General features: G+C 39.0%; 2 protein-coding genes across 4 annotated transcripts in view; one reads left to right on the top strand and one right to left on the bottom strand.

Annotated features, from left to right (window-relative positions):
- Positions 1–43: 43 nt before the first annotated feature.
- On the bottom strand, positions 44–12,879 carry ak9 (adenylate kinase 9). The gene is made up of 36 exons (XM_046372308.1): positions 12,647–12,879; positions 12,432–12,523; positions 11,924–11,987; positions 11,793–11,845; positions 11,592–11,688; positions 11,321–11,433; positions 11,061–11,213; positions 10,742–10,864; positions 10,429–10,503; positions 10,178–10,279; positions 9,866–10,005; positions 9,439–9,761; positions 8,800–8,918; positions 8,312–8,459; positions 8,104–8,200; positions 7,921–8,021; positions 7,755–7,814; positions 7,210–7,404; positions 6,614–6,750; positions 6,253–6,456; positions 5,896–6,165; positions 5,681–5,802; positions 4,822–5,041; positions 4,622–4,690; positions 4,317–4,532; positions 3,842–4,060; positions 3,420–3,636; positions 3,096–3,297; positions 2,804–2,950; positions 2,487–2,704; positions 1,999–2,195; positions 1,594–1,763; positions 1,299–1,397; positions 1,077–1,179; positions 813–927; positions 44–654 (listed from the first exon to the last, which is right to left on the bottom strand). The coding sequence occupies exons 1-36, from the start codon at positions 12,684–12,686 to the stop codon at positions 446–448; spliced, it is 5,229 nt and encodes a 1,742-aa protein (XP_046228264.1). The 5' UTR covers positions 12,687–12,879; the 3' UTR covers positions 44–445.
- Positions 12,880–12,981: 102 nt separating this feature from the next.
- Positions 12,982–26,867, top strand: part of fig4a (FIG4 phosphoinositide 5-phosphatase a) — a 40,199-nt gene continuing 26,313 nt past the window's right edge. The window contains exons 1-10 of one of the 3 annotated variants that reach the window (XM_046372301.1): positions 12,982–13,207; positions 13,369–13,478; positions 15,026–15,124; positions 16,221–16,344; positions 19,841–19,997; positions 20,592–20,642; positions 21,213–21,376; positions 21,991–22,119; positions 23,241–23,341; positions 24,164–24,326. In XM_046372301.1, coding sequence (XP_046228257.1) covers positions 13,416–13,478; positions 15,026–15,124; positions 16,221–16,344; positions 19,841–19,997; positions 20,592–20,642; positions 21,213–21,376; positions 21,991–22,119; positions 23,241–23,341; positions 24,164–24,326 — 1,051 coding nt within the window. In that variant the 5' untranslated portion in view covers positions 12,982–13,207; positions 13,369–13,415. The remainder of the gene's footprint in view (positions 13,208–13,368; positions 13,479–15,025; positions 15,125–16,220; positions 16,345–19,840; positions 19,998–20,591; positions 20,643–21,212; positions 21,377–21,990; positions 22,120–23,240; positions 23,342–24,163; positions 24,327–26,867) is intronic. The other 2 variants (XM_046372303.1, XM_046372304.1) reach the window with 2 other exon arrangements.

Genomic DNA, 26,867 nt, shown 5'->3' with positions numbered 1-26,867 from the left:
TCTTTGCGTAGGAAAAAATGCAAACAATGGACAGTTGCTCATTTTTACACATGAAAGGGAATTTATTTTTGGTAATGCATTTTTTTATGGATGAGTTATCTCAAGTGAATCGGGTCCCAGGACAAACATACAGTGACTGCCTCTTGCAGACTGCATAGAGACGGCTCATGACTTGAGCAGCAGAAAACAATCATCATATTATGAATTAATTTCATATTTCAGTAGTTTCACATTTGATTTAGAGTTTTTTTTAAAATATATTGATAGATTAAGGAGTGTTGTATGGTCAAAATAAATGGCCATTACCCTTTCATTTTCAGGTAAAATGTGATGCAAAAAAGGAAAGCACAGTATCTGCTCTTACAGCAGCTTACTTTCAAATTACTTTTTTTTGAGACACAGTCCTTCACCCAATATAAAATGGCAAGTCTTAAAAGAGGCACAACTAAAGCACACTGTTGGCTCCTGGCTCCTCTCCCAAAGCCAGGAACCGATTCATTTTGAACTCAAAGTCAATGGGACGTTCACTGGGAGGCCTGTAGTTCCCTCTCATTACTGAGCTCAGGTAGGGAATCAGAGCGCAGTTCTCTTCAAACAAGGCCAGCTTCTTTTTGTACTTCTGTTTGGTGTAGTCAGCGCTCTTGTGGTTGAAAGCTGTAAAAAAAGATTTAGTTCATTAGTTGGACAAAAATTTTACCAAAGCAATAACAAGTAATTGTTAAATAAAGCAGCACGTAACATCCTTGCATGCTCATTAGATATAAGCAATTTATATGGTATTCTATTTTGACAACCTCACATCTCATGTTTACCTTTCAGATAGAAGGCCACATAGAGGAGTGCTGATCTTTGTATACTGAGGAAGGGATACTTTGGTTTGAGACACCCAACAGCTGTCATGGCCTTGATGACTGCTACTGCAACACCCTAAATAACACAAGCTTAACTCAAAACAAGGCAAATGTCAAAGACACCTCAGAAAAGTACATATATCAAACGTTGAGTTTATAAAGTCAGCTGTGGGCAGGATTATTACAGAATACTAGAATGCTGTTTCTGATGTGCTTATGTCTGACCTGTTCCAGGTAGCCCAATGTTGGAAGGGAGGTGAGGGGTACAGGCTCACAAAGAGGAGGAACCTTACTGGGTAGTTTCTGGTCCCAGTAGGTTTCAGGACTCCTTGACAGATGATAAAAACCGACTTTACTAATACTAATGGCCAAATAACACTACACTGTCAATATTAAAAGTAGCATAAAGTTTTCAAACACTACTGAAATGCACAACCAAGGTCACACCTCATAAATTTGTCCTGTTTCTGCTTTGTCTCAAAAATGAAGATCCGTTCTCTATATTCCACAGCATATTCCATCTTTCCTCGTACCAGGGCTTCATACCTATGGACAAATAAACCTTATTCAGTTTTGCATCTAATAAAATGTATTCTCAAGACAGTAAAAAGAGACTAATCAATCCAGTGTATGTCAAAATTAGTTTTCTCTTTTCAGTTGGAACTTGAGGAGAACATATGCTTTCAATAAAGTGAGTCTGAGTCAGAGTTAGATTTGAACGTTACAAAGGTGAGTAGTGCACCTTTGCTTTCCATCCAGATAAGTGACGGGGCAGAAGCCCTGCATCTCAACTTGCTGTGGGAAACTGTTCTTCACCTGACTGTCGGTTAGCTTTCTTGGCAACAGGTGAGGTTGTGGGAGAGTGTGTGGGCAGCCAGGCGTCACAAACTGATCTGGAGTGATCAGGAACCGCTGTGGTTAAGAAAACAACATAAAAGATTATTTTTTTTCTTTCAGTTGCAGTTAACAAAACACAATTTATGTGTTAAATCAAATTTTGTTATTGTATTTTTGAAAATATATGTATGTTTTTGGTAGGAAACACGCCGGAATGCAGAAAATCTGATTAATTTGTCTTAAATGCTTTTCCACACTCATTTGCGCATTTGACCATCTGCATGCAAAGGTGTAGCTCAACTACACTGGCCTCTAAATGGTCTTTGCCACACATCTTGTAATAGTGTCCTCTGTGTTCAGCAGCATGAGTTAAGGCTGTAGTTTCGGAGCAGTCCACCAGGTGGTAATGCAGAGCCAGGCAAACAGGGCAGTACTGGCCAAACTCTCCAAGACCATGCTGCAGTTCCTTGGGTGTGATGCACAGTCTGTTGATGCAAGCCGTTTGCCCTGCAAAAGTAAAATACATAAAGGGATGAAGAAAATGCAAAATAAAAATGCAAAGTTTTTAATGCACATATCTCATCATATTTTACTTCACCACCGTGCATGCAGCCTGTTGCCGTTGCTCCCACTCACCTAGTTTTGCCAAGGGATCAATAAATTATTCTGATTCTTATAAAGTATCACAAGCATATTCCATGGTAAATTTATTTTCTTGCATCATTTGTACCATTTTTTTTAAAAATGAGTGTACAAGGATTTGCTGAGCAGATGCTTCAATATGCTTCTTGTACTTACTGCTGCTTGTCCTATCCAGGTAGGTGTGGATATTTTTCATGCTGATGCTGATCTCCTTTAAAATGCTGTTCCAGATCCACCATTTGCTCTTTAAGCCACTGAGAGGGATCCAGTTCTGATATTGTTGCTGAAAGTATTTCCTCACACGCTCCACCTCTTGCTTGTAACAGGAGTTACGAATATGGAGTATTTCAGAGCTGTCGTGCATCAGATGAGGCCTGTACACATGTTATTACATTAAATCTGAAGGTTTGTGATTTTAAACTGATTTCTGAATAACATGCATTTATATTTGCTATTAATGTGTATTCACTGACTTGTTGGGCTTCATCTTGTCCACGAGGCCTCTATTAAGCACCTCCACTGTGTTCAGCTCCAGCTCAACTACTATCATGGGGATGATGCTCAGAGACTCCATCAGCTCTGCCTGCTGAAGCGTCTTTGGAAAGCCATCCAACACATACCTATAATGCCAGTTGTATAAATATTATCTTCACCCTCAAGCAGGATTAACAACGTGTAGAGTTCTGGACAGTCAAAAGTAAGAATATAGTATTCATCTAAATTCAGTAACAATGAAGGGATAAACTGAACATGCCACCAGCTTACCCTCGAGTGTTGCAGACTGAGCTCATGAGTGCCACCTTCAGACACTGAATGGCCAATTCATCTGGCACAACAAGACCCTGGTCAAGATGCTTTTTCATCTGGACAGCTAAATCAGTATGCTCCTGAGTGTTAAGTACCATACGCATGACACTGCCAATGGACAGCCGGGCCAAACCATATTTGTGAGTAAACATCTGTGCCACTAGAGAGATAAAGCAAAGTTAGATGAATGAAGACAGAGTTTGGGAGGGAGAGGTAAAAATTGGTGAAAGTGAAAAAGAAACTATTTTGAGCGGATCATTTTCAGACTTTCTTGAGTCTTACCAGTAGTTTTTCCAGATTTGGGTGGTCCAACCACAGCGATTTTAACAGGCGGGGGTGGTGTGGGCTTTGGCTGTTTAAGGTACTTCAAGGGGTTCAGCATAAATGTGTTGCGGTTCTCCTTAGATGCAAAGAAGTAGATATACTGATGGAAGATCAGAGGATATGTGGTACTGAGCGGCCACAGCAGAGGCTGAATCAAATCTCTCTCCTTGTATTGCTGTAAAAGTGGGAAGTGTGTGGGTAAAAATGTATGTTACAATACACTATGCGTGGGAAGTTTGACAAGAATTGAGCTCTTTAACATGTCAGCACAAGAGAATAATTGTACTGGTATTTGTACCTCTACAACTTTTATAAATAACAAACACATTGCCTCATCCCACTTGAAAAAAAGGACATAGCCAAATGTAAATCATGCCAACCTTTACGGGGTCCCGACAGCCAAAGGTGCTGTGGAGCTTGTAAGAAGAGAGCAGCAGCCTATGTGCTAGGCTGTATGAGATGGGTTGGCATTTTTGGAAGAGTGACTCCCTGTTGGTCAGCAGTGGCTGGATTTTCCGAAGTAGCTGATGCCGCACAAACCAGAGCTTGCGAGATGCATTGGCTGACACTTTTGGTATGTTTTCTTCACTCAGGAGCTCCTGAAGATAAAACAAAGCCCAATATATGAGCGTAAATAAAGTACAATATGTTCAAATATATTATGCAGACCGCATGAAGTCACATTAGGTTTACCCTGTGTATAACTATGTCTTCTTGGAATCAGAATTTAAAATGTTTGCAGGTCTGTAAGTATTTATTAATCATATCTATAAATAATAGCAAAAATGTTATGGGTATGGGAACCAAATATGCAGGTCTTGTTAATGGCTTTCATTGCATTTGATGTCTTTGTACCATCACAACATGAAGCCTGTTTTCATCTGATACAAAACGTTCTTCTATCTCCATCTCCAGCCTTTCAGATGCCACCTCCTCAGTTTCCTCATTCTCTGTGTCTTCATTATCCTCTTCTGCAGGAAACTCCTCCTCCAGGATGGCCTCTATCTCATCCTCTATGCTGTCCGCAGCGTCATCCTCTTCATCATCTTCTTCATCTTGATGATACCTGAACTGATTGGTTAGGAGATTGGAGACAGGAGGAAGGTTGGGTTAGAGAGTGATGACGCAGGGATAACAATGGTTATGATAAGGTTGCTCACCTTTGTATTCACTGCTTTGGCACCTTTCTCTGCCATCAGTTCAGCTCTTCTCTTGACAATGTTCTCCTCCTAAATCAAACAGATAAAATTATGCCATACACTCACACAATCTATAGTTACTGTCTGGATAGAGAACAGGAGTTATGCTTAATCAGAAAGTTGGCGAGAAAAGAATTCTACCTAAGTTGTCAGTGGCTTACTTGGTTCTTCCTACGTAGATCACGAAGGAGGGTCAGCTGTGCTTCATGATGTCTGCGCCGCTCACGCCAGTTATCCAGGTATGTTGGCAACAGACGTTTCTGAACATCTGAGAGTTCCACTGCCATGATTACCACAAGGTCAGGGAAAAGCTGTCGCTGCAACATGTACTGTACCTCTTCTGGATTGTGAGGGAAGCCTTCCAAAATAAAACCTGTAGACCTACAAAGTGGAGTATAACGGGGTCAACAAATACTTAGTGTAGTCAAGTGTTCACAAAAGTCCAAAAGAACAAATAAAAGAAAAAAAATGCAAATATAATAAATACAGAAAAGAAAAAAAACATGTATGGAAGTTTGTATATGTCACAGTCTGTACAGTATGTGGCTTAAAGAAAAAAGAGGTGAAAGAAGTAGAAAGCGGGCATGAGAGACTAAGAGATTTAGATGATGGTTTATAAAAGAAAAATGTGAAATTTTGAAATGTGGGAAATCCACTTTTTTCTTTTTTGCCAAGAGTAAGATGAGAAGACTGACACCTCTCTTGTGTCTGTGTGATAAATATGAGCCAACTAATTTAGCTTAGTACAAAGACTGGAAATGGAGAGTTCATGCTTTTACACTTCTGTTTCTGTGCCAATTAAAAAAAATATACAGCATGTTACGCTTTAGAGTTTGTGGTAGTGCTAAGGTACCTAACCATAAAGCAAGAAACTTTGTATTTTATATACAGCTACAAGAGTGGTATCATGCTTCTGATATAACCCTCATTAAATAAGAATACTTTCTAAAAGGTTCTCCTTTAAGGGAGTTAGAAGGAGGAGCAGAAAGTGTGCGCTTTTGTTTGTGTGTGTACAATTACATATATGGTTCCTGTTTCCAGTATGGTCTGATAACCATATCCAGGATCTGTGAACTCAGCGGATCTCCATCAGACAGGTAGGCTTTGATGGCCTTTTCCTCATCAGTCAGTTCCACTTCCTGCTGCGGACGCACAAAAGCAGTAATTCAGTGCAAAAACCTCAAGGCACCATAATATTGGAAATCCTGCTGCACAGAAAGTTTGTTGAAACTGACTTCCATCTTATTGGCAGAGGTGTCCTCCGTCTCCTTGTCGTCCTCTCCCCTAGCTGCCTTTATCAGGGCCTCCAAGTCCTCAGGAGAGTCCTCTGAAGTCTCTACCTCATCAGCATAAGGTACTTTCTTCTTTGTCTTGGCCATGATGAGCATCTGCAGTTGCTCCCTGAACTGAATATGGAAGATGCCAAGCTGCTGAGCGAGCCACTCACCATTAGTGGTCTTGCCTGACCCTCGAGTGCCAAGCAAAAAGATCCGCAGAGCAGGAGCCTTGCATAGAAAAAGATAAGATACATGTGAGGGATTTTTGTTTTTCTTCTTGCATTGACTTTTTTCTGTTCTCATGTCAGCTCATACCTTGAGAGGCCCGTTTCGTGCAACAAACTGCGCAGGGCTTTGAAGAAAGGAATCCCTGGCTTCTAGACTAGAGAAGAAGAAGGTCTTTTCACGGTATTTGGCTGCAATTTTGTCCGTACAGGGCCTTAGAACGTTGTGGGTTTTTAAGAGCACAGGGCAGAAATGATGGGTATCGCCTAATAATCTCTTGACTGCCGTGTCCCCCTGCTTTCATTGAGAGGAAAGGGGTGCTGTTAGTATGTTGTTTATATTGTATGTTCAGTCTTTACAATTACAAATATGGTTAAGAACATGTAGTTTATCATGTCAAAAAAAGTCACTGAGAGGGGCGTTAAGTTGCAAGACATTCTTGTTTACTGACTTCATCCTCCTCATCCTCCGCGTCATTGTCACCCCTGCCTTCCTCGGCTCTCTCCAGCTCAGCCAAGGCCTCGATATCCTCTGTCTCCTCGTCCATGTCCACCGCTGACAGCTCCGAGGACACATACTGAAAAGGTTCTTAAGATCACACAAGTATACCAGATTGAACTGGAAGTTTTTCTTGTTAACCATGGCATCAAGTAGAATCTAACACAATTAGAGATATCATTAAAATTCTGTTAGAGGTACATTATTAGATTATAGTTTGGGGTAAATAGAATAAAACAATTTGAATGAGTTAAAATTTAAAAAAGGCCACATTTAAAATGCCACAACAAAGATCTGACTGTTGTTATTCCTTTACTTTGATGTAACTTTTTGTTGTTATCATTAGTTTCATAATTGCATAGTAAATACTTTATTTAGCAAAGCCATGTATTACAGATATATACAGAGAGATTACAGATTTTTTTTTGTCTCAGTTCCTTTTTTTAAAACACACAGGAAATTAATTTACTGACTGTCCATTCAGACCAATTAAAAGACATGAGGTTTGTGTTTTCAAGACTGATTAATGATTGATAGGATTACACGCACTCTCCATCTGAAGGATTATCTCCTGAAGCAGGTCCTCAGGGCTTCTGCTGCCTATCTCCAGTACTGAGTGGGCGACAGTTAAAGTGGACTGCATTTGCTCCCACTCGGACGCAAACTGTTGCAGTTGCAGTTTATATTCATTCATCTCCGGACCGTCTGGATAACCCAGCTCCCTGTCATCAGGTAGTACCACAGCTTGAGCAACAGAGAGGGGAAAGGAGATGGAGTTATGGACAGAAGGAAGATGTTCTTCAGATAAAAAGGCATGTGGGATTTGGAAGAAAATTTGTGAACATAGTAAGTTCCTATACAGTGCGATATAAAAGTTTCAGTATTAACCTTTACTTATCTTGAAAAAGATATCTGCTTGTAATTCTTGCCACACTATAATAGTTTGATAACACATCACTGGAGAGAAATGAAGAGACACTCATTCACTCACCTGAATTTACATCTTGATGACAAAGGAAATATTTCACCTGTTATAACTAAGTCTAAATCTTCATTTTTGATCTGGAAAACAGCGAGTAATAAAAATGCCTCACCTTCCTTTTTGATGATACCAGGAAATCCAGGGCTGGTGATGTTTGATTGTTCATGATTTTCTACAAAGGAAATTAATAAATGCTTCAAAATCATAGCGGTCAAATTCTTCTGGAGGCTGGATTCTTTTTTGAATTGAAGCTGCTTTACGTAGATAGCAGAGGGTACCTTCAGTCTCTTCAACAACTGTCTCTAAGTTTGTTTGCTGTTCTGCAGGATGGGCCTCTACCTCCGATTCATGCTCCTTCTGGTTTCTACAACTCAGAGAACTTGCAAAAACAAAAGATGCATAAACAATCTATTTTAGATACAAACCATGAAATGGTACAGGATCGTTGCACCTGCACTCACAGGGCCTGCCACTCCTTCTCAGATTGTTCCTCCTGCAACCCCTTGCTTACTGCTTTGTCCATGCTCTTCTTGTTCATGTCATACAATCGCTTCAAAACTGTTCAACACATTGAAATGACACAAGAACAATGATGTAAAAATGTAGACTTGAGTCTATATATTTAAATTAAACAACTTGTTTGTGATACATTGTGTCTGTGTCTTGTACCATGATTTCCATCACTGTCTTTAAGACAGAAGAGAATGTCTGGCAGGAGTCCAGCCTGCTGTAAGGCATCCATTTGGGAGAAGTTCTTGGGAAAGTTGTCAAGGACCCAGCCAGTCCTGACATCTGCATCAGTGTCAGCCTCTTCAATCTGTGACATGAGGATTACTAACATCACTACTGCAAACTGTTTTGTGCAAACAAAATTGCACTAATTAAACTTAACGTAGTTTAATGATTTGATTTAACCTTGGCATCATGTTTACGGTATATCATGCATGTCGAATGGCAACATTTATATCAATTATAGTCAATGGTTAAAAAAAATGTAAAAATAAATAATAAATACTAAAAGTTGTCACAAAGAAAGAGGGAGTAGATAGGTTTCCTAAATAGGAGTAGAGTATTTATGTATATACAAATACACTGCTGATTTTTAAGAACTGCAAAACTTGTGAAGGAAGCTGCCATGTTACAGATTCATGACATACCTCTTTAATACGCTTCTGCAGTACCTCAGCATACAGGCCAAAGGGAACTGTGCTCATATGCTGGGCTTCTTCCAGCGCAGTGACCACCATGGCTTTCACCTCTGGATGATTCTCTGTTACTGAGAACAGCAAGAATCATTTGCACAAAAATACAATATGAACTTTTCCAGAAAGCTACATAATCTCTGACACTGAGGTCCAAAAATAAGTGGTGCAACATGGCAGGACTAGACTACCATTTGTGATATGTATAGTATACTGTATATCACAGCGTTTTTAATAATGGTTAATTTAACCATATCAGTTTGTTTGCATGTGCGTTTGTGCTTGACAAAAAAAGACCAAAAAAGAGTAATACAGAGAATATGCTAACATCTTACAACAGAGTCACTTTCATCTGTTGAAATAAATATTCAGAACATTAAATCTGTGCATGATGATAAGTCAGACGTCCAAAAACACAAATAAATAAAGCTTTATACTATATGGCATTTTGAAAGCATCAGAATCAGAATTCCTTTATTTATCCCCGAAAGCACATTTTGTTACATTCAAATTCATTCATTTCAAAAGTAAGTTTTTGTCTGTATGGATGATATTCAATATCTTCATCATCATCATCAACAAAGCTCAACTTGCCTGAATTCTGGTCACCATCCTGCTCCATCTTCATCTTGATTTTCTCTATAGCAACCTGGGTTGCCTCCTCTTTGATTTTGTCAAGCCTCTTCTGTTCAGCCTTGGCCAGAGCCGGCTGCAGCAATGCCTCCATATCAAGCACCAACGCATTGTAGTGCTGAGCTAGAAGCTTACACAGAGTGCTCTTCCCTGCCTGTGGAGGTCCAATGATGGAAACTCTGCAAGGAGACCGGGGCAGTGGAGGAAGGAGGTACCGTCTGGGGTTTGTAATGAACTTCTGGAAAGCCTCCTCGGATGAGATGATGTATATTTTGTCCTGGAAGCTGCACAGGGGTTGAAATGACAGTTGGTAGATATTTTCACCAGGTCTCACCTGAAGCGGTCGGACTAACTCCTCACCTGGTCATAGCCTAAAAAAATCACTCACCCAACACATAATTCTGGCTTGCCAAGAATGAATTTGCCCTCCTTCAGAGCAACAGGACAAGTTCGGCCCCAGCGGCTTCTTCTCCATCTAAAGCCAGGGGCCACTGTCCTGGAGGAGCACATACTTCTCAGTAGGTCCTCCTGGAAAAAAAAAAAGATGCAGTCAGGATTAAACTACTTCTGGATTCAGTGGCATCACCTGTGTGTTTACTGCTCATATGCAGGTTGTTTGAAATACTGGTGTTTTCTATGCAATTCACATAATTGACTGTGACTGTGAAATAAAATATGAATAAGATGATGAATGGCAGACCGTGTCAATGTCTGCTGGCAATTCTTCATCATCAGACCAGTGAATAGGGACTGGAATGGAGACTCGCTTTATCGCCATGGATCCAAGATGGGACATTACAGACTAGGGGTAAAACAATCAACAAACTAAAGTCAGTTCAGTTGCTGAAAAGTTGAGTAACACTGGCTGCTAATTAAAAACTTTCTATGGCGACAAACAACAATTCAACAGCGTATCATATTTCCTATGACGGTGCAAATTTATGTCTTTACAGAGTGTAGCTCTTCAGGTGTGTTGTTTCCATCCAGCTCCAACAGGTACAGTAGGTTGTGGTCCTTCATGTAGTCCTGAAAAAATATTAACCTATAAACTGCCGGCTATAAAAGTGTTTAATTTGGTAACCAACGTGTTTCTTTCATCAGTCATCATCTAATATATACCTATATACAGATACATCTCTACACGGGATTTTAAACATTCTTCGTTATCTCTATAAACATGCACTACATACATAACATTTTGGAATGATTCATTGTAACATTTGTCTTGACATTTTGGCAATTTTTGGAGCTCTGAATAACTGACCTGCAGTGGTCCGAGCATGGTATGCTTGTACATGTTGATTTTCAGAAGAGCATTTCTGGCTAAGTTCTCTGGTATCCACACCATCTGGTCAATAATTTTCTTTTGGAGTTCCCCTTCCCTAGCCTGCAAAACAAACAAAAAAAAAATAGAAGAGAGAGTCTTGGTTTGAGGTTTAAAGTTTAAGGTTATGACTGGAAGAAACAAAATGAAAAGCTTCAAAAAAGTTTAGCAATCAGTGGAATCAAAACCAAATTGCTCTAACTTTAAAGATAGGAAAGGTTTAATACAGCAGGAAGAGGTGTTTTCCACTGAGTCATACCTGCTCCTCCTCAGCCTCCACTTCTTCATCTTTGTTCTCTTTTTTCTTGTTAAACACCTCCTCATGCTGCCACTGATTCCTGTTGTACAGCTGCCCTGTCTCTGGGTGCTGCTTAAGACCCGACAGCCTATGGACTAGATCCTTGTCTGCACACTGGTGGAAGATGGGAGTGTTAAACTAAAGGTTTAATAGGTTAATTTAAATGAAAAAAATCATTGGTTGGTGCAATACACTACTATAAGTAGGGCATGTGGCTAAACCTTGATGTTGATGATGAAATCAGGTGTTAGTTTGAGGTTTTTGATCAACTCGATCTGCTCATGAATCTTCAGGCTCTCTTCTGACATGAATGGCAGACAGCTCAGTACATACCCTGTAATAATTAGCATACATAACACATAATATAAAGTACAAGCAGTGGCAAAGCTCCCATAGTAGTGTTTTGAACGGTATGTTGCGTAATCTGTGCAATGTGCACACATGATCACTGTACTGAATTTGATAAAATAAACTTTGCGCTACACAATTTACCATAGTGCTCCACATCTGTCGAATTAAGCCTGGTAAGAATCAGCTGGAGCACCATGTCTTCTGGTATGCTTCTTCCTCTTGATAAGATATTCAAGAGCTGAAATTGCCAGAAAAGCGATATACGGAAATATGCGAAAAACAAATGACACATAAAGGAAACAGGGAACCTTCATGTCCACTGATACAGAAAATGATACTCACCTCTAAACCTTGCTCCGTTTTATTTTTTATGTGTGTGCTGAGCAGATCTGTATCTGAAATATTATAAATGTTTATGAGAAATATCTAAGTTACATTGGGACACAGATCAGGATTACAGCAAATGTACTCACCATCAATCAAGATGCACTTCCAGGACTCTGCAATGTTTTTGGCCAAGGTGGATTTGCCCACACCCTGCCACAAAGAATAGTAAACAAACTGATATTGAGTAACTGGGTCATATGACACGGAAGGTATTAGGAACAAAAAATTGCCAGAGTTTGGGTGTTGGGGCTACTGACAGTATTTTACACAATAGTTCGTGGTTTTGGAGTGGGGACTGAGAGATGGAACCTTCTGTCCTGCACTCAGAAGCGTTAGCCTACATTGTCATAGCCTAAACATTATGGACTTGATTTGTTGCTAAATTGCCTGTATAATATTTAAGACTGCCAGTATTACATGCTTGATACTCATTGTGTTTTCCCTTTTGACATAACAGACAAAACATACAACATTTAATTTTTGTTCCTAATGATTAGCATTTAAGAGGTCAGTGAGGAAGAGTAAATGATGATAGGACACTTCATTATCTATATACAGGTGTGAATGTGGCGGAGTAACAGAGAGATAAATTACCGGTTTTCCAACTATGATGAAGCAGGTAGGTTTGGCAAGAAGAGTCTCTCTCTCAGCTTCATCTTCTATTAAACTGTCCACCAAACAGTCTACTTGAGCTTATTGAATATCAGTGCAAAGAGAGAATTCAAAGTCACAAACGTAACAGTGCCATCGAACTACTGCTAGCAAGAGATAATTGCTGTTATAGTTTAATGCAACTGTAGCGTACTCACCGTTGTTTTGTGACATTATTTTAAACGCCATTTTAGCCATTTAAACCTTTTGTCAACGTTTGGACCAAGTTAACTGTACCCATCGACGGTTAACAGTCGCCGAACACGGCTACCATAGCAACTAACAAACTAAAGAGAGGGGGGCTTCCAACCGTAGGTATTGAGCTAATATCATAGCTTGAAAGTAGGTTTGCCACGTCAGTTGGAGTGTGTGTTCACAGTTATAAAGAGTTATAAACATGTATAACCACTCTCTGCGCGTGAGAGCACATGAAGGTACCGAAAGCATCTATTATGAATCGCGTTTTGACTCCTTCGAGCTTTTTGACTCTGCGAGGCACCGTACCAGTTGACATGAGCTCGCCCAAGTCATTCATGACAGTCACCTGACTAAAACAAATTCATGTTGTGTTCTCCTAGCCGTAAGAAGTAAGGTAACATTTGGCAGGTTATATACATTTAATTTATCAAAAACGTCCGAAGGTCTTGTGTCGACTGCCAAAGGAAATGTATATTACCATCTCTGGGGGTGGTTTGTGCAGCTAGCTAGCTAAATTAATGGTGAGTAACCTTATTTAACCATAGCTAGGAAATGCAGAGGGCCAAAATAAGATGTGCACACAGCGATAATAGTTGTTAACGTTAGATAGGTATATCTTTTGAGTTGTATGGTGATAATGTGAAGTAAAGGATTTACCTTTTGTGTTCCGTACGCTTTGCAGCTCCTGTTGTCTCAGGACAGTGACTGTCAGTAAAAAGAGGGTTAAAAATGCCTCAGTCAGCGAGCATCATCAGTGGGATCCAGAGGATGGTTCTGTATGAAACCAGAGCCGTAAGTCTGTCATGATCTTTATGCTATTATCATCACTGTTGCGTTATTGTTCCCCAAACTTCTGATCAGACTGTTCATAGAATACACGAAGTAGGAAGTAGCAAACAAAATCTCATTTAAAACTTACTTTTATGCTCTCCTAGTGCTTCCTTTTAAATATTAGTATATACAGACAGAAAACTTGTAACTTTTCTGATCAAGTTAATTCACCTCGCCTGTTCCTCGTCTGGAACAAACTTCTTCATTATTCACACAGGTCCTGCAGAGTTCCCACACCTTTGCGTTTTGGACCTGCACAGCTCCAGTTTTTGCCTCTAATCTAGTGATAAAACACAGCGATGCAAACCAGGGATAATAACTACTCAGCAAAACCATAGTCTTTGGAAATGCCTTGCTAAGGACACTGTGGCACAATTATTTATTCAGGACACATTTCCCCAGCTGGTCTGGATGAATTACTGATGTTCACTTCTCCATATCTTAACAGCCAATATCCTTCACTTGTTTTAAGTATTTATTGTTTCTACTGAAATGGGAATTCTAGTGAATTCAGGTTCACAGATGGAAAAAAACAGATGGAGTGCTCCAGTAAGATTGTAATTATTCTTCAGCAAACACTAGATGGCAGCAAAACTTTGTGACAATTTCCAACTCCAGGTATACTCCAGTTTACAGACTACATTTTCACCACAATCGTCCAGGCTCTCACATTTTGCTGGGCAAAATTACCTGGAAATTTTATGCTTGGGTTTGATTATGTTTGTCTGCACTTGGGATCAATAATTACATGTGTGATAAAGGACAGGAAAACATTTGCCACAGTTTAGCTATCATCATAATCTCTTATTGAACCACTGTCAGCCCAATTTACTGAACAACTGATAAACTGTTGCGGACAAAGAAGGCCCCATTGAATACTTGGTCGTGTGGAACAGGACAAAGTGACCCTAATGGTTGCGGACTGTACTGATACATGGTGTTCCAATTTAACATGCTTTACTGGACAGAAAATCTTAAGCCATTTTTCAGCCCAGTGTGAGAAAAAGAATGACACAATAGAAAAAGGACATACAGGTGAGACAGTCTCTAAGGAACATAGACTCTTGTCTCATGATCAAATATGTACTGTTCCCGTGTGTATCTGGACTGCAGTTAATTCTGATGTATATTCTCTTATATAGGATTATGTGAAACATATCTGCCTTGGATTAGTTTTGTGTGTAATTTCACAGACTACTTGGGCAGCTCATTGTGGCTAGAAAATGTTGCACATTTGAAGAAAGTTTAAAAAGCTTAGCCTAAAGAAAATGAGACATTGTGAATGCACTATACAAGCTCGTTTGTAATAACACAGGCCGTCTATGTCTATTGAGATTTGAAAACATCTCTTCTCTAAGTGTTCTTTCAAAATTGGTTATAAAGACTGAATCTGATCGAATGTATGAGAAAACATGCTATAAATAAGTATCCCCAATTTCAGTTCAGAAAGTTCAGAAATCACAGATGGAAAAGTGCATTCATGCTTTTACATGTATGTTTCTTTCCAGAGATACTTTCTTGTAGGGACCAATCAGGCACAGACCAAACATAGAGTCCTGAAGATTGACCGTACAGAACCCAAGGACCTGGTCATAATTGACGATAAGGTAAGTGCAGAGTTTCCGCCAGAGGTAGTACAGTACTAATGTATATGCTTATGTAATACAGTTCTACACGCTTGGGGTAAAATTGTACAATCACTCAGCCTGTCCCTAGTGTATTGTGGATGACAGCCTAGCTGATGAGTGCTGAGTGCACCTCCTTTTCTTCTCCTCTGCTCATTACCAGGATCTATGAGCTGGGAGTTGATTTGTTTGTTTGTGTTATGGGTGATTATGATTATGATGTGTTTGTTATTATGAAGCATCCATGACTAGATATCCATCACCACACACTCATTGTTGCAGATATTATTCTGATATTGGCGTAGTAGAATATGTTATAAACTCAGTGTGAATGCTTGAAAATGTGATGGAGAGGTGGAGGTGAGCAGGTTTAAAGCTGGATGCATAGCCTCATATTTCACTTTCACTCACTTCATACGTAAGGAAAGCTGTTACGGTGCACATAATGAAATAAAAGACAGCATAAAAGCTTTCATGTTTCTAAGATAATTAAAAATTATTCAGTGAGCTGAAGAATCTTAATACATGGGTATTTCTATTAATAAATTTATTTAATTCCACAATAGAAGAAATTCATTGGCAAATACTTTAGCATTTATAACTCCACCCATCCATTTTCTATACCGCTCATGAAACCTGGTATGGATGAACAGGGCTCCTTCATACAAAACATTTTTGTTATATCTGAATAGACGTTCACTATTTACTCATTACAATCCTGCAGAAAGAATTTGGGTAGCAGCTAATCTATATTCATCTTAATTGCCTCGCTGAGAATCAGTCTAAGCCGTTTTGCAGAAAATTTGTGGCCATTGATTAAACAAGCCTGTTAGTCATTTGCTAGTTATTGCACAGAGAAGAATTTTGCTGTGTAAGTTTCACTTGCTCTGAATAAATTTATTAGTTAAAATTTTCTCTTCCATAACTCACAACTTTTCTTTCGTGAAAGAAATACATCATGTTCTGTCTATTGTTGTTATTGTTACTATGTACATAAATAAAGAAACAAAAACTACTTAAAGCTTTATTTATGTGAATATGTGTGTATTTGTGTGTGTGTGTGTAAATTTGTTGGTAGCATGTGTACAACCAGCAGGAGGTTCGGGAGTTGCTGGGACGCCTGGACCTGGGAAATCGCACTAAGATTGGTCAAAAGGGTTCCTCGGGCCTGTCTAGGGCTGTCTCAGCCTTTGGCATTGTGGGTGAGTACATTTCCTTCACTCTCTTCATCAGTGGTGTAGCAGCAACCATCATGAGGCACAATGATAACAATGAGTACCTCTCGAAAGCATTAGTTCGACAGTTGTGCGTATTGACCTGGTTTTGCATTATTAAAATGAACAATGTAATGTTATTCTCTACAGTATAGCCCCACTACTACTGCCTTTGAGAAGCTTTAATGTTCAATTTTCATGTATCAAATAATGGCCATCAATGTTGTATTTGTAAGCAACAAGAGGCTTTTTCACATTGTTATTACTTTTTCTTCCCTTTTATGGTAATTTAGGCATTAAAGGATCTTCTTCTGTTGATCTGTGTTAAAAAAGCCACATGAAATTCCTTTTTACTGAGTGCTATAAAGTAATAAAGCATGGAAATTTACAAGGAGGTTAATATTTAACTTTGTATCATAATGTTTAAAGTTAAAACATATTTCAACACATCTATTAATGTTGAAAAACTGTGCAATATAGAACTCACAGGCTCTCATTTTCTCTTGTTACGTGACAAGTCCGTGTAGCTGGTCAGTTTCTTGGGCTTAAGCTTCTCCTTTTCCAACTGTAATGTCTCCACCTCCATCTCCACTCTCAGTATTTCTTTCTCCATTAACACAAATTGGAGATCTTGGTCTCTCTCCTTTTCCCTTCAAGCAGGTACAGTTGCTGTGTTTTCTTGGGCTGTCCACCCAGTTTTATTGTCCAAACATGCAAACACATACAGAATTTGTCTTATACACTAACAGACAGCAGTAGATGACCACAAGCTCAATGGTGTTGGTGATTTTGAGGTCTAGTAGATTTTTGTTGCACCATATGACAAACTAACCTTTAAGTGCAACTTAACTTAACTTCTCTGGAAAAAATTCAGTGACTAAGTGAAGTCAATAGAAGAAATTCCTACACAAATACAGTAACATTTATAGTGCATCACTGAATTTTTCTGTTGTGTCTGCAGTACAGAATTTTAATAGTGAAGTCTGTTATGGTTGAATAAGGTTCCTTTGCAGATATATTTGGGGCAAAGGTTGTTGTTTTGTTTGTTTTTTTCTTATATATGAATATGTTTTGTTTTAATGTTTTGTAGAATATGTGGGGCCATTGATTAAACAAGCCTGTTAGTCATTTACACGTACATTGATCTATTTGGAACCTGAAATCTAGCAATTGCTTCACTTTCACAAAACTTGGTGAAATCAGAATAATGCTTTCACATTTTTCAATTCTTGTGCTTTTCATAAAAAAAAAAAAAAAAATTCAAAAACCTTTTAATTTAATCTCAATTAAATTAAACTATATATTGACCTCAATTAACCAACTTCCTTTCAAACATGTTACTGCCTGAGAAGGACACGTGTCAAACTCCATTCTTAACCTTAATAAATGCTGTAAACACTTACTTCCGACCTTCATGTCGCAGACAGGACCAAAGCGTAAACATAAAAAACAAAATGAAGAGTCTATCAGACTTGCTTCAATTTCTGACACAGAAAGAGACTGCCAGTTGTTAACTAATATTGGCAAGACCTTTGCAGGCCATAATAGTAACACATCTCAGGTGATTCATCATCGTCGTTGAGGCTGTAGATGGGTCGGTCATACTGACACAGACAGATTGTGACTTTGACGTCTACTTGAATAAATGAGATGCCTTTTTTCCACTGCCCTAATGCCACCTTTGTTCACAAGCTGCTATTTACCAAAGTCGCTGTGTTATATGGAATAAAAGAATGAACAAGCCATGCAGGGTACAGTGTATCCTCAGAACCCCTTTGCCTGACATATTTCTTATTACTGTATATAATAAGTACCTTAATTGACTGTTTTTTTTTTTTTATTCCTTGTCTGCCACTTTTGTCAGTCTGACCCATCTCTGGCAGGAAGAAACACAATGAACTGACGTAGGAATTGTCAGTACGCAAAGCCACAAGTGGAAGAATATTAAGGGGGCTGTGGAAGTATATGCTCTCATATAAGGCTGTACCTTATATCTGCAAACTTGGGTCCACCAGCTGATACTTGCCATAAATCCTACAGATGAATGTCCAATAACCCCTTTCAGTCTCAGCTAAAGTCTTCTTAAGTCTAGTGAAGATGGGGACAGACAGAGAAGTCTGAAGTCAGAGAAGCATATAACAAAATGCTCCAAAGCCCCTCTATGTGTTTTTCAGAAATTTTATATTGCTTTTCACTGTTTCCCAGATAACCATTCAGATACACTAAGACCTCTAATGTTGTATGGTAATGTATGTACTCAAGAGCAGAATAATTGCATGGTTGTTTCATAATTTAAACCATCATGAAAACAAAAGTATTGTTTTATGACATTTCTTTATGCAGTATATGCAAATCTATGTCTACAGCAATTTACCATTTAGGCCAATTTGAAATTCAGGCTTTCCGGTAAACACATATGGTCTCCAGCTCTGATCAGAGACATCCAGATTATATGACTTAAGTTATTTAAAAAAACAAAACAAAAAAACCCACAACTTCCTTCTGAGCTACATAACACATTATGTGTTGTTTTCACTGTTGACTAGTACTCACTGTTACTAGCAAATTGCTCTAGACATGTAAAATTTGTTGGAAAATTTGTGCAACACATACAGTCAACTAGAATCATTTGCAAACTAACTGGAAACAAACACACAAACATGTATCTATACCAACATGCCCATGGGCGTACAGATGCACATGTGAACATTTGCTACCAGCACCACGTGGGCGCAGGCCGTGAAAATGGCTACTGCATCGGTTGGATATGAACAATGACATTTGAGCTGTGCTGTGTGCTGATTTGTGAAAAAATATCACAGTCTGTTTTATTAATGTTTTACAAAGTGTCTTGACACTTTTGGAATCGGTGTTGTAATATGAACCTCATCACCCTTGCAACACTGGAGCATTTTTGCTCCTAAATGGCCCAACTGTGCAAGGACTTCTTATTCAGTAGCAAAATTGCATCTGTGAAACACAAATAGAATAATCTGTCAACAAATTAGTGTCAACAGTAATATCCTGAAAGACTAGATGAGGCAGCTATTACTAATAATATTCAGAAAAAAACTCAGACATCCTTCAGAGCCACCTATTATGTATTTAGTATCAGAAAATAGCTGAAAGGAAATCAGTGACTATGTTGCATGATGCTTTCTGGGTCACATTTTTTAATTACATAAGACTAAATGAATTGTGTTGTATAGGTGATATAGTGAAGTGTGTCACACAAACACTCATGATCCACCTCCACAAATGGAGTTGTTTACTTGTTCCTATTGTCAAAACTGTCACTGATTTGCAATCAGCAGAAAGGTTGACCTACAAATCTACTTGCGCAGAGGCTTTTTTCCTGACTTTGAGTAGCATCGTGTGAATAATTAAGGTTATGTCAGAGGCAAGGTAGAAACAAAAGTTCCTTGAAAGAAAACAACATTTGATGAGTTTATTCTCAAAGATTTCTTTTATTTTTTCTTAACAGGGTTTGTGCGTTTCCTGGAGGGATACTACATTGTGTTGATCACCAAGCGTAGAAAGATGGCCGATATTGGTGGACACTCCATCTACAAAATTGAAGACACCAGCATGATCTACATCCCCAATGATTCAGTCAGGGTTACGCACCCTGATGAAGCAAGGTACTGTCACATTCTCTTTTAAGAATCATGCAGTGTTGCTATTTGCAGCGTACAGTCATGCTCCAGTTTGTCTGCAGTATTGTGTGTGTGACCCCGTTCATATTTGTTCCCTTAATACCTACCATAGTCTTCATGGACAAGAACCATGATGTTGATGATAAGATACTGTCTCTTTCAGACATGCACCCTTTTACCTTGATTTGATTTTTAATGCGATTATTTAACTTTTAATTTGTTCGCACATCTGAATAAGCACCAACGTCAATCTCACTTGGTCTGACCCAGTAACATTTCTACATGTAATTAACACAACCCGAGTCTGAGTTGAATGCCATCAGATTAACACGAAAGAAGCAGCAGCATGAAAGAGAATTAAAGGCGCCTACCCAAAAATTCCAAGAAAAGCATGAATTAAATGCACATTGCAAGATTGGTTAAAGAACAAAAAGATTTTGGTAACTAAAGCAAACAGAATGTAAGTAAGCATGAGTGAATATAGTTACATTTTAGTTTCAATGACTTTACAGCATCTTAGTTGATCAATATGTGTCATATTTGCATTGATAATTCTAAAATTCCAAAACATTCTCCTAGATATGTGCGCATCTTTCAGAACGTGGACCTATCCAGTAACTTCTACTTCAGGTGAGACAAATTCTCAGTCAAAGTTCTCCACAAAAAAGAATCATGGCTGTGGTGTCACATATCCATAAATCACCAATGTGCATAAGGTATATCTGTAAAACTCTTGAGGAAGTTTGCTAGACCTGTCATCCTGGTTCCATTTTTTTTAAATTTGCCTTCACCTAAGAGATTAGATTTTTCTTGACTTTACATTGGAGTTTGATGATAATGATTTCTTAACATTTCTGTTTTTCCACAGACTAGTACATTGAAAGAAAACAAATCTGGTATATTCACCCATGATTGTCTAATGCTGTGCACTTACGATTGGGGTCCAGATGTTAAAAACTGCCAGTTTATTTATTTTTTTCCTTTTCAAATAGCTGAGCTTACAAAGAATGAGTAGCTAAAGTATGGAATGTGTGATGGTTCCCAGAGCTCAGATGGGGCCTATAAATGTCTTTAAAAATGATTTTTGTTTATTTGACCCCTGTCTTCCTGTTGGTTGTCACAACAGGGTCAACACACACCCTAAAGAATTTATTGAATGTTTCAGTGATAGTTGCATTATTTTGCTGTTGTACCTTGCAGCTACAGCTATGACCTGAGCCATTCGCTGCAGTACAACCTGACTTTGTTGCAGAGGCCTTATGAACTATGGTCATCACCAGTGTCCTCTGCTGAGGAAGAGGTACAAACACAGAGCAAGCAGGATAGCTTCGACATCTTTGAAGATGAGGGTTTGCCTACACAAGGTGAGCGTAATTATTCAGTGGTCCTTATATTCCTTTTGTTTGTTCTACTGGCTGAAGCATTGCTTAATTGAAGTGTTCACTTGTTTGTGATTCAAAGTTAAAAAGGAGTTTTCACAGAGAGTACACACTTCTATATTGAAACAGGTGTCAAAACAGTTAGATTAGGTTGAATTTTGACCAAGTAGGTAGTGTTTTACTTTGGATTAAGCCTCCTCACATAATGAATGAATGATAACATTAGCATTATTGTTTTTCCTTTTGCCATTATTGCCCATAAAAAGTGGAAAGTCACTGATGTATTTTCCACAGTTAGAGGCCACAACTATCTGTTTCACTGCATGTTTCCCTGTTTTGTTCAAGTCACTGAACTACATTGAAAATCCACTGAAAACTAATTTGGCTTACCTAGTCTGTGTTTTGTATTGTAATACAATAAGATGAGCTTAATCCCAGTTGCAGCACCTTGATGTGTTTCCTGAGATATTTCTAAATATGCTCTTGTTCCCAAACCTGACACCTCAGATCTTTTCCATTTGCTGCTTTCTAACTGATAATTTGGTCTGACTTAATAAAATGATCCAGAGGTTTTATGTGTTCCTACTCTTCCGCCACAGTGGTTTACGGGATCCAGAACGAGCCGTACTACAAGTACGTGTGGAACGGGAAGCTGCTAGAGCGAGTCAAGGACATGGTGCATCACAACTGGCTCATGTATATAATCCACGGCTTTTGTGGCCAGTCTAGTATCCTTTTGAACACTGTCAATTTTGGTGCATTACAGAATTGCGTGCTTGTTTCTTTTTATTTTTTTTCTACTGTGTAGTGTCTTCATCAGGACACCTGTCAACATTTACTGATTGGATCGATCACACACTAGTGGAAGTCACAAGTACATCTCTCACAATGTCTGCACTCCCCCTCTTCTCTCATCCTCAGCGTCACTTGTGTGTGGCCTCCAATACAGCACAGGGATTACACTGTAACACATGAAAGCCTGTGATTCACCACAAACCTGCAGAGGCAATTTAGGTTTGTTTTTAGGGCAGTAAAAAAAATAACATTATGACAATTAAGCAATCAGGCATGTAAACACCTCCACTTGCATGATCTCTCTATATGTCATCTCTCGGGGACAAAACAGATAGGTACACGTTTTTTGCTTCTGGATTGAATGCAGATCACATGTTTGTAGACTCACACACATTTCTTTGAACTTTTTTTGTCTTTCATTTGGGTGTTTTAACTAGACACATGTTGCATACAAGAGATTAATATCAGGCTGTACATGAAAAATTTCCTCTGGGTTTATTGAGAAGCTTTTGTAGCTCTGATGCATTTCAGTCATTTGCCATCAAGACTCCTTTGCGTAAATCATATTCAGCAGTGTAAAATGTGCTGTCTTTTGCCTTTGAGTCAGTCAGTTACTCTTTTAGATCAATAATTTATTTTTAATTAACTGATATATTTTATGCCAGTTTTGTTGTGTTTTCGTCTTGCAGCAGGCTGTTAAGGTGCACTTTACTGCTATCAACACTCTCACTGCTACAGTAACACTGTGTGGGCGCTTGGAGTTGAGATAATTCCTGGATATTGTTTGGCCTTCTGTGCTGTTTTTTCTGAGAACATGTGAAGACGGATGGGTGCAATAAGGGGAGCCTCAGTGGATAATGTAAATGCAGAAATAAAAAAACACAAAGAAATAAGAGCAAATTCAGAAAAGAGCCATTGGGCCTCATTTAAATATTCCTAAGAACTATGACGTATTTGAATATTAGCTGGTGTGTTTTTAAGAACAGGTTATTGTAATTGTGTGTATTCACTAGTCTATTATTAGTGTTATCCCTCCTTTACTCACCAAACACAGAGCTTCTGATCTACGGCCGACCCGTTTACATCACCCTCATAGCCAGGCGCTCCAGTAAATTTGCCGGGACCCGCTTCCTCAAAAGAGGAGCCAACTGCGAGGTACAGTGGTAACCGAGGCAACAGGGGAGAATAAATAGTGGAGGCAGGGATGAGGGATGGATTGAGATGACTCTGGTTAATCACAGGAGGTTAATTTGACCTGCTGCCTCTTTCTTGAGTATGCATGAATGTCTGTGTGGGTGTGTTGAGAGGAGGAACAAACAAAGATTTTCTCCCTCTAGTCTGGAAACAATTTTCAGATTTTCGTGTTATTGTGCTCAGTGCCAAGCAGTATTTGCCTTTGTGTCCCACTTTTTGATTGGCCTTTATCACAACAGACAGTTTGATCTGTCAGAGAAATAAAAGCACAGGTGTAATTCATATTGATAATTATGGTTCTGTTCCATTTAGGTGTATCAGTCAGCTGTCTCAGTGAGCCAGCATGTGCACTAGCAGGGACCTAAAGTGCAGTCCTTGTCAGTTATTATTAAATACATCTGGAGTTATCCTGCTGTGTAATGTCAAAATCACATTGCCTGATCTGTAACAGAAGATGGAGTTTGCCCAGTTGCCATGACTAAATACAATTCAGTTTTGCTTTTCTCTGAGCACTTCAACAAATTCTTGTCTATGTTGGTCTTCAGAGCATCATATGATGTGATCATCATCATCTCCAGAAATGCTGCTCACTTGCTCTTTCTTTTTCCATTATTTTCTTTTTTTGAGCTGTTCGTGGATTTCTCTTCCATGATAAATTCCATCTGTTGATGAAGATCATGTAATATGATGGAAAGGTCCAGAATAGCTACTAAATGGGGCTTATAGCATCATTGTTTACCAAAATGTGTTTGTGTTTTCATTCTGTTTGTCTTTTGTTTGCAGGGGGACGTGGCTAATGAGGTTGAGACTGAGCAGATTGTCCATGATGCCTCAGTTATGTCTTTCTCAGCAGGAAGTTACTCCTCATATGTTCAGGTGCGAGGTTCAGTCCCGCTCTACTGGTCCCAAGACATTTCCACCATGATGCCGAAACCCCCAATAAGATGTAAGACTCCTGATAAACACCACATATCGTGCTTACCCTTTACATCAACATTTTTGTCTTGTATTTAACCCTTTTAGCGCCATAATAATAGATATATTTATTAAAACGCCTGGTCTTTTTTGTCTATTTTGTCAATAATTGTGTTTCATAATTTGAAATACACATGTGCAGCGGTGTCACCGGTGATCCCCGTGGTTTTAAAAGGGTTTTAAATAACTACCTTATATTATCTTTGTAAAAAAAATATCAAGGCTTGGATTATTGGCTTTTTAGGGACCTGAAGGATTATTTGCTCCTTTAGGTGCCTGCTATCTGCTTTATAAAAGAAAGGGTATAGAGTTGGCAAAGCTGCATAGGCTTTGCTGGAACAACTTTCTCATATCCACTTTGTCCTTATACGTTAAGACAGGTGAAAGATATTGATATATCCTTTTTGAGTCATTAGGCATTCAGTACCACAGGGGTTTATGTATGTTCAGAATAGTCAATGTATTCATTCTTGCTGCTGTCCAAGACCAGAAATAACCTTGTATGGACCGGGGAAGGATGTAATTGGAAAAACGGCCAGGGCGAGAGGCTTTAAACCAGGGCCATTCTTCTCAACCACTGGGACTCAGATGAAAAAATAAAACTGAAATAGGTGAAAGCAGGACGCCCCCCTCTTGGCATTCATCTTGGTATCCATTCTCTTGTTTCATTATAAGCAGGATAAAAACACAAAACCAGGGCTAGAATGAGGTGATCACATCCCTGAGATTGATGACATTGGAGACAGGTGTGTGTCTTTCTGATGTGTGCATACACAGAAAGACATTGGTGCTTACATGTGTGCAATGCCTGTATCAAATCATAATCTTTTTTCCCCAGTTTGCCCTTTAATTTGTCCTTCCATGACATTTACTTATGTGAGATAGACAGAGTGAGTGTTTCCCTAAGATCCTTCTGTGTATAAACCTCATCATTACCTCATCTCCCACTTTGATCCTTAAAGGCAGTCCTTATCTGACATTTCCCAAACATTCCCCTTTGCTTGCACCTCCAGTTTATATTTCTTTCATTTGTTTGACACAGTTTGCCCTTGGTAGGGTGTACTTGGTTCATTTTCTCTTTCAAATAGCATTCACTTATTGAATGCCATAATTTAGGATGAGAAGAGGACATTTTGATCATCACACTCATCTTTGGTGCCTATCACCTTGGAACTCTGGTGATTGTATTGTATGGATTATCTGTGCTGCTGCTGCAAAGATGTGTGTGAAGCATCCATGTTTTAAAAGCTGTAGCTTCTTCATCAGAATCAGGTTTATTGACCAAGTACATACAAGGAATTGGACTATTTTTTGGTTTCTTGTTATGCCATGTGACAAAACTCTGTCGGTCCCTCTGTCAAATTGTCTTGAGTGGTTTCCCCTCTACATTGAGGGAGAACTTGTTTGCATAAAGCAGTTAAGTCTCTGTTTTATCATGGGTAGACAGTCACACAGACACAGGTTTTTCTCTGCCAATCTCTCGTTCTTATGTAACTTACATACAAACACACACTTTCTGGTCCTGTTTATTTGGCTGTTTTGAGTGGGTGACCAAGCATCCACCAGGAAAAAGAACATCACCATCAGTTTTTAGGCTGGATAGCTCTTAGCTCCTTAGCTACAGAACATTAAACGGGTTGAAGGAAAATTTTTACATTTTGGGAAGTACTCTAATTTGCTTTGTAGGTGAGACATAGACGTGAAGATCAATACCACTGTCATGTCTGTAAATTTGAGCTATAGTCACCAGCCTGTTAGTTTAGCTTTGCAACAAGTGTGGAAAAGGCGAAAACGCCAACCTGGGTTGTTTCCATTGTTAATTAGTGAGCTTTGGAGATTTATATGGACTGGTTTCACTACCTTTGGACAGAGCAAGGCTAGCTGTTTCCCTGTGTGCAGTCTTTGTGCTAAGATAACTTGTTGCCAGCAATAGATTATTACCATCTAGCCATACAGACAATAGAGGATTATTGATCTTACCTAGCACTGGGCAAGGAAGGGAACCTGGATTGGTAAGTTTGTTCAGTTCAGATGCTGACCACATTCGAAACTGTTTTAATTTCTATTCTATTAACATCGGGGATGCATTGGCTGACACCATTTGGATGAATCTAGGCTAGAGACATGGTAAAGAGACCACTTGAGCTCAGTGTTTGTGCATCGCCCATTGCATCATCGCTGTGATTGTCAAGACTCATTGTTATATAAGGGTATATATAGTTGTGTATAATGTGTTTATGACTGACTAGAAGTGGGAAAATGTCTTGGTTGTGAAAGCGATGACCTTAATAGGTGGCTCTCCTTCATCATTGTCTGTATCAGCACTCGCTTTCTAAGGTACAATAGGAATGTTGTAGGATATCATCTCTTTATGTTTGCATAAACTCTAATCTACCTTGAGGCCTGAATTCAACTGCAGCAGATGATGAAATGGTAATGGAGAGAACCTGAAAACAAGTAACAGCTGTGCAGGATGAACTGTGGAATGATCTGACCTACTTCCTCTAATCTT

Source organism: Scatophagus argus, chromosome 19 (genome assembly GCF_020382885.2).
Source record: "Scatophagus argus isolate fScaArg1 chromosome 19, fScaArg1.pri, whole genome shotgun sequence".
Taxonomy (NCBI): domain Eukaryota; kingdom Metazoa; phylum Chordata; class Actinopteri; family Scatophagidae; genus Scatophagus; species Scatophagus argus.
Note: the sequence above shows the minus strand (reverse complement) of the source record. Positions and strands in the feature narration are given on the sequence as shown.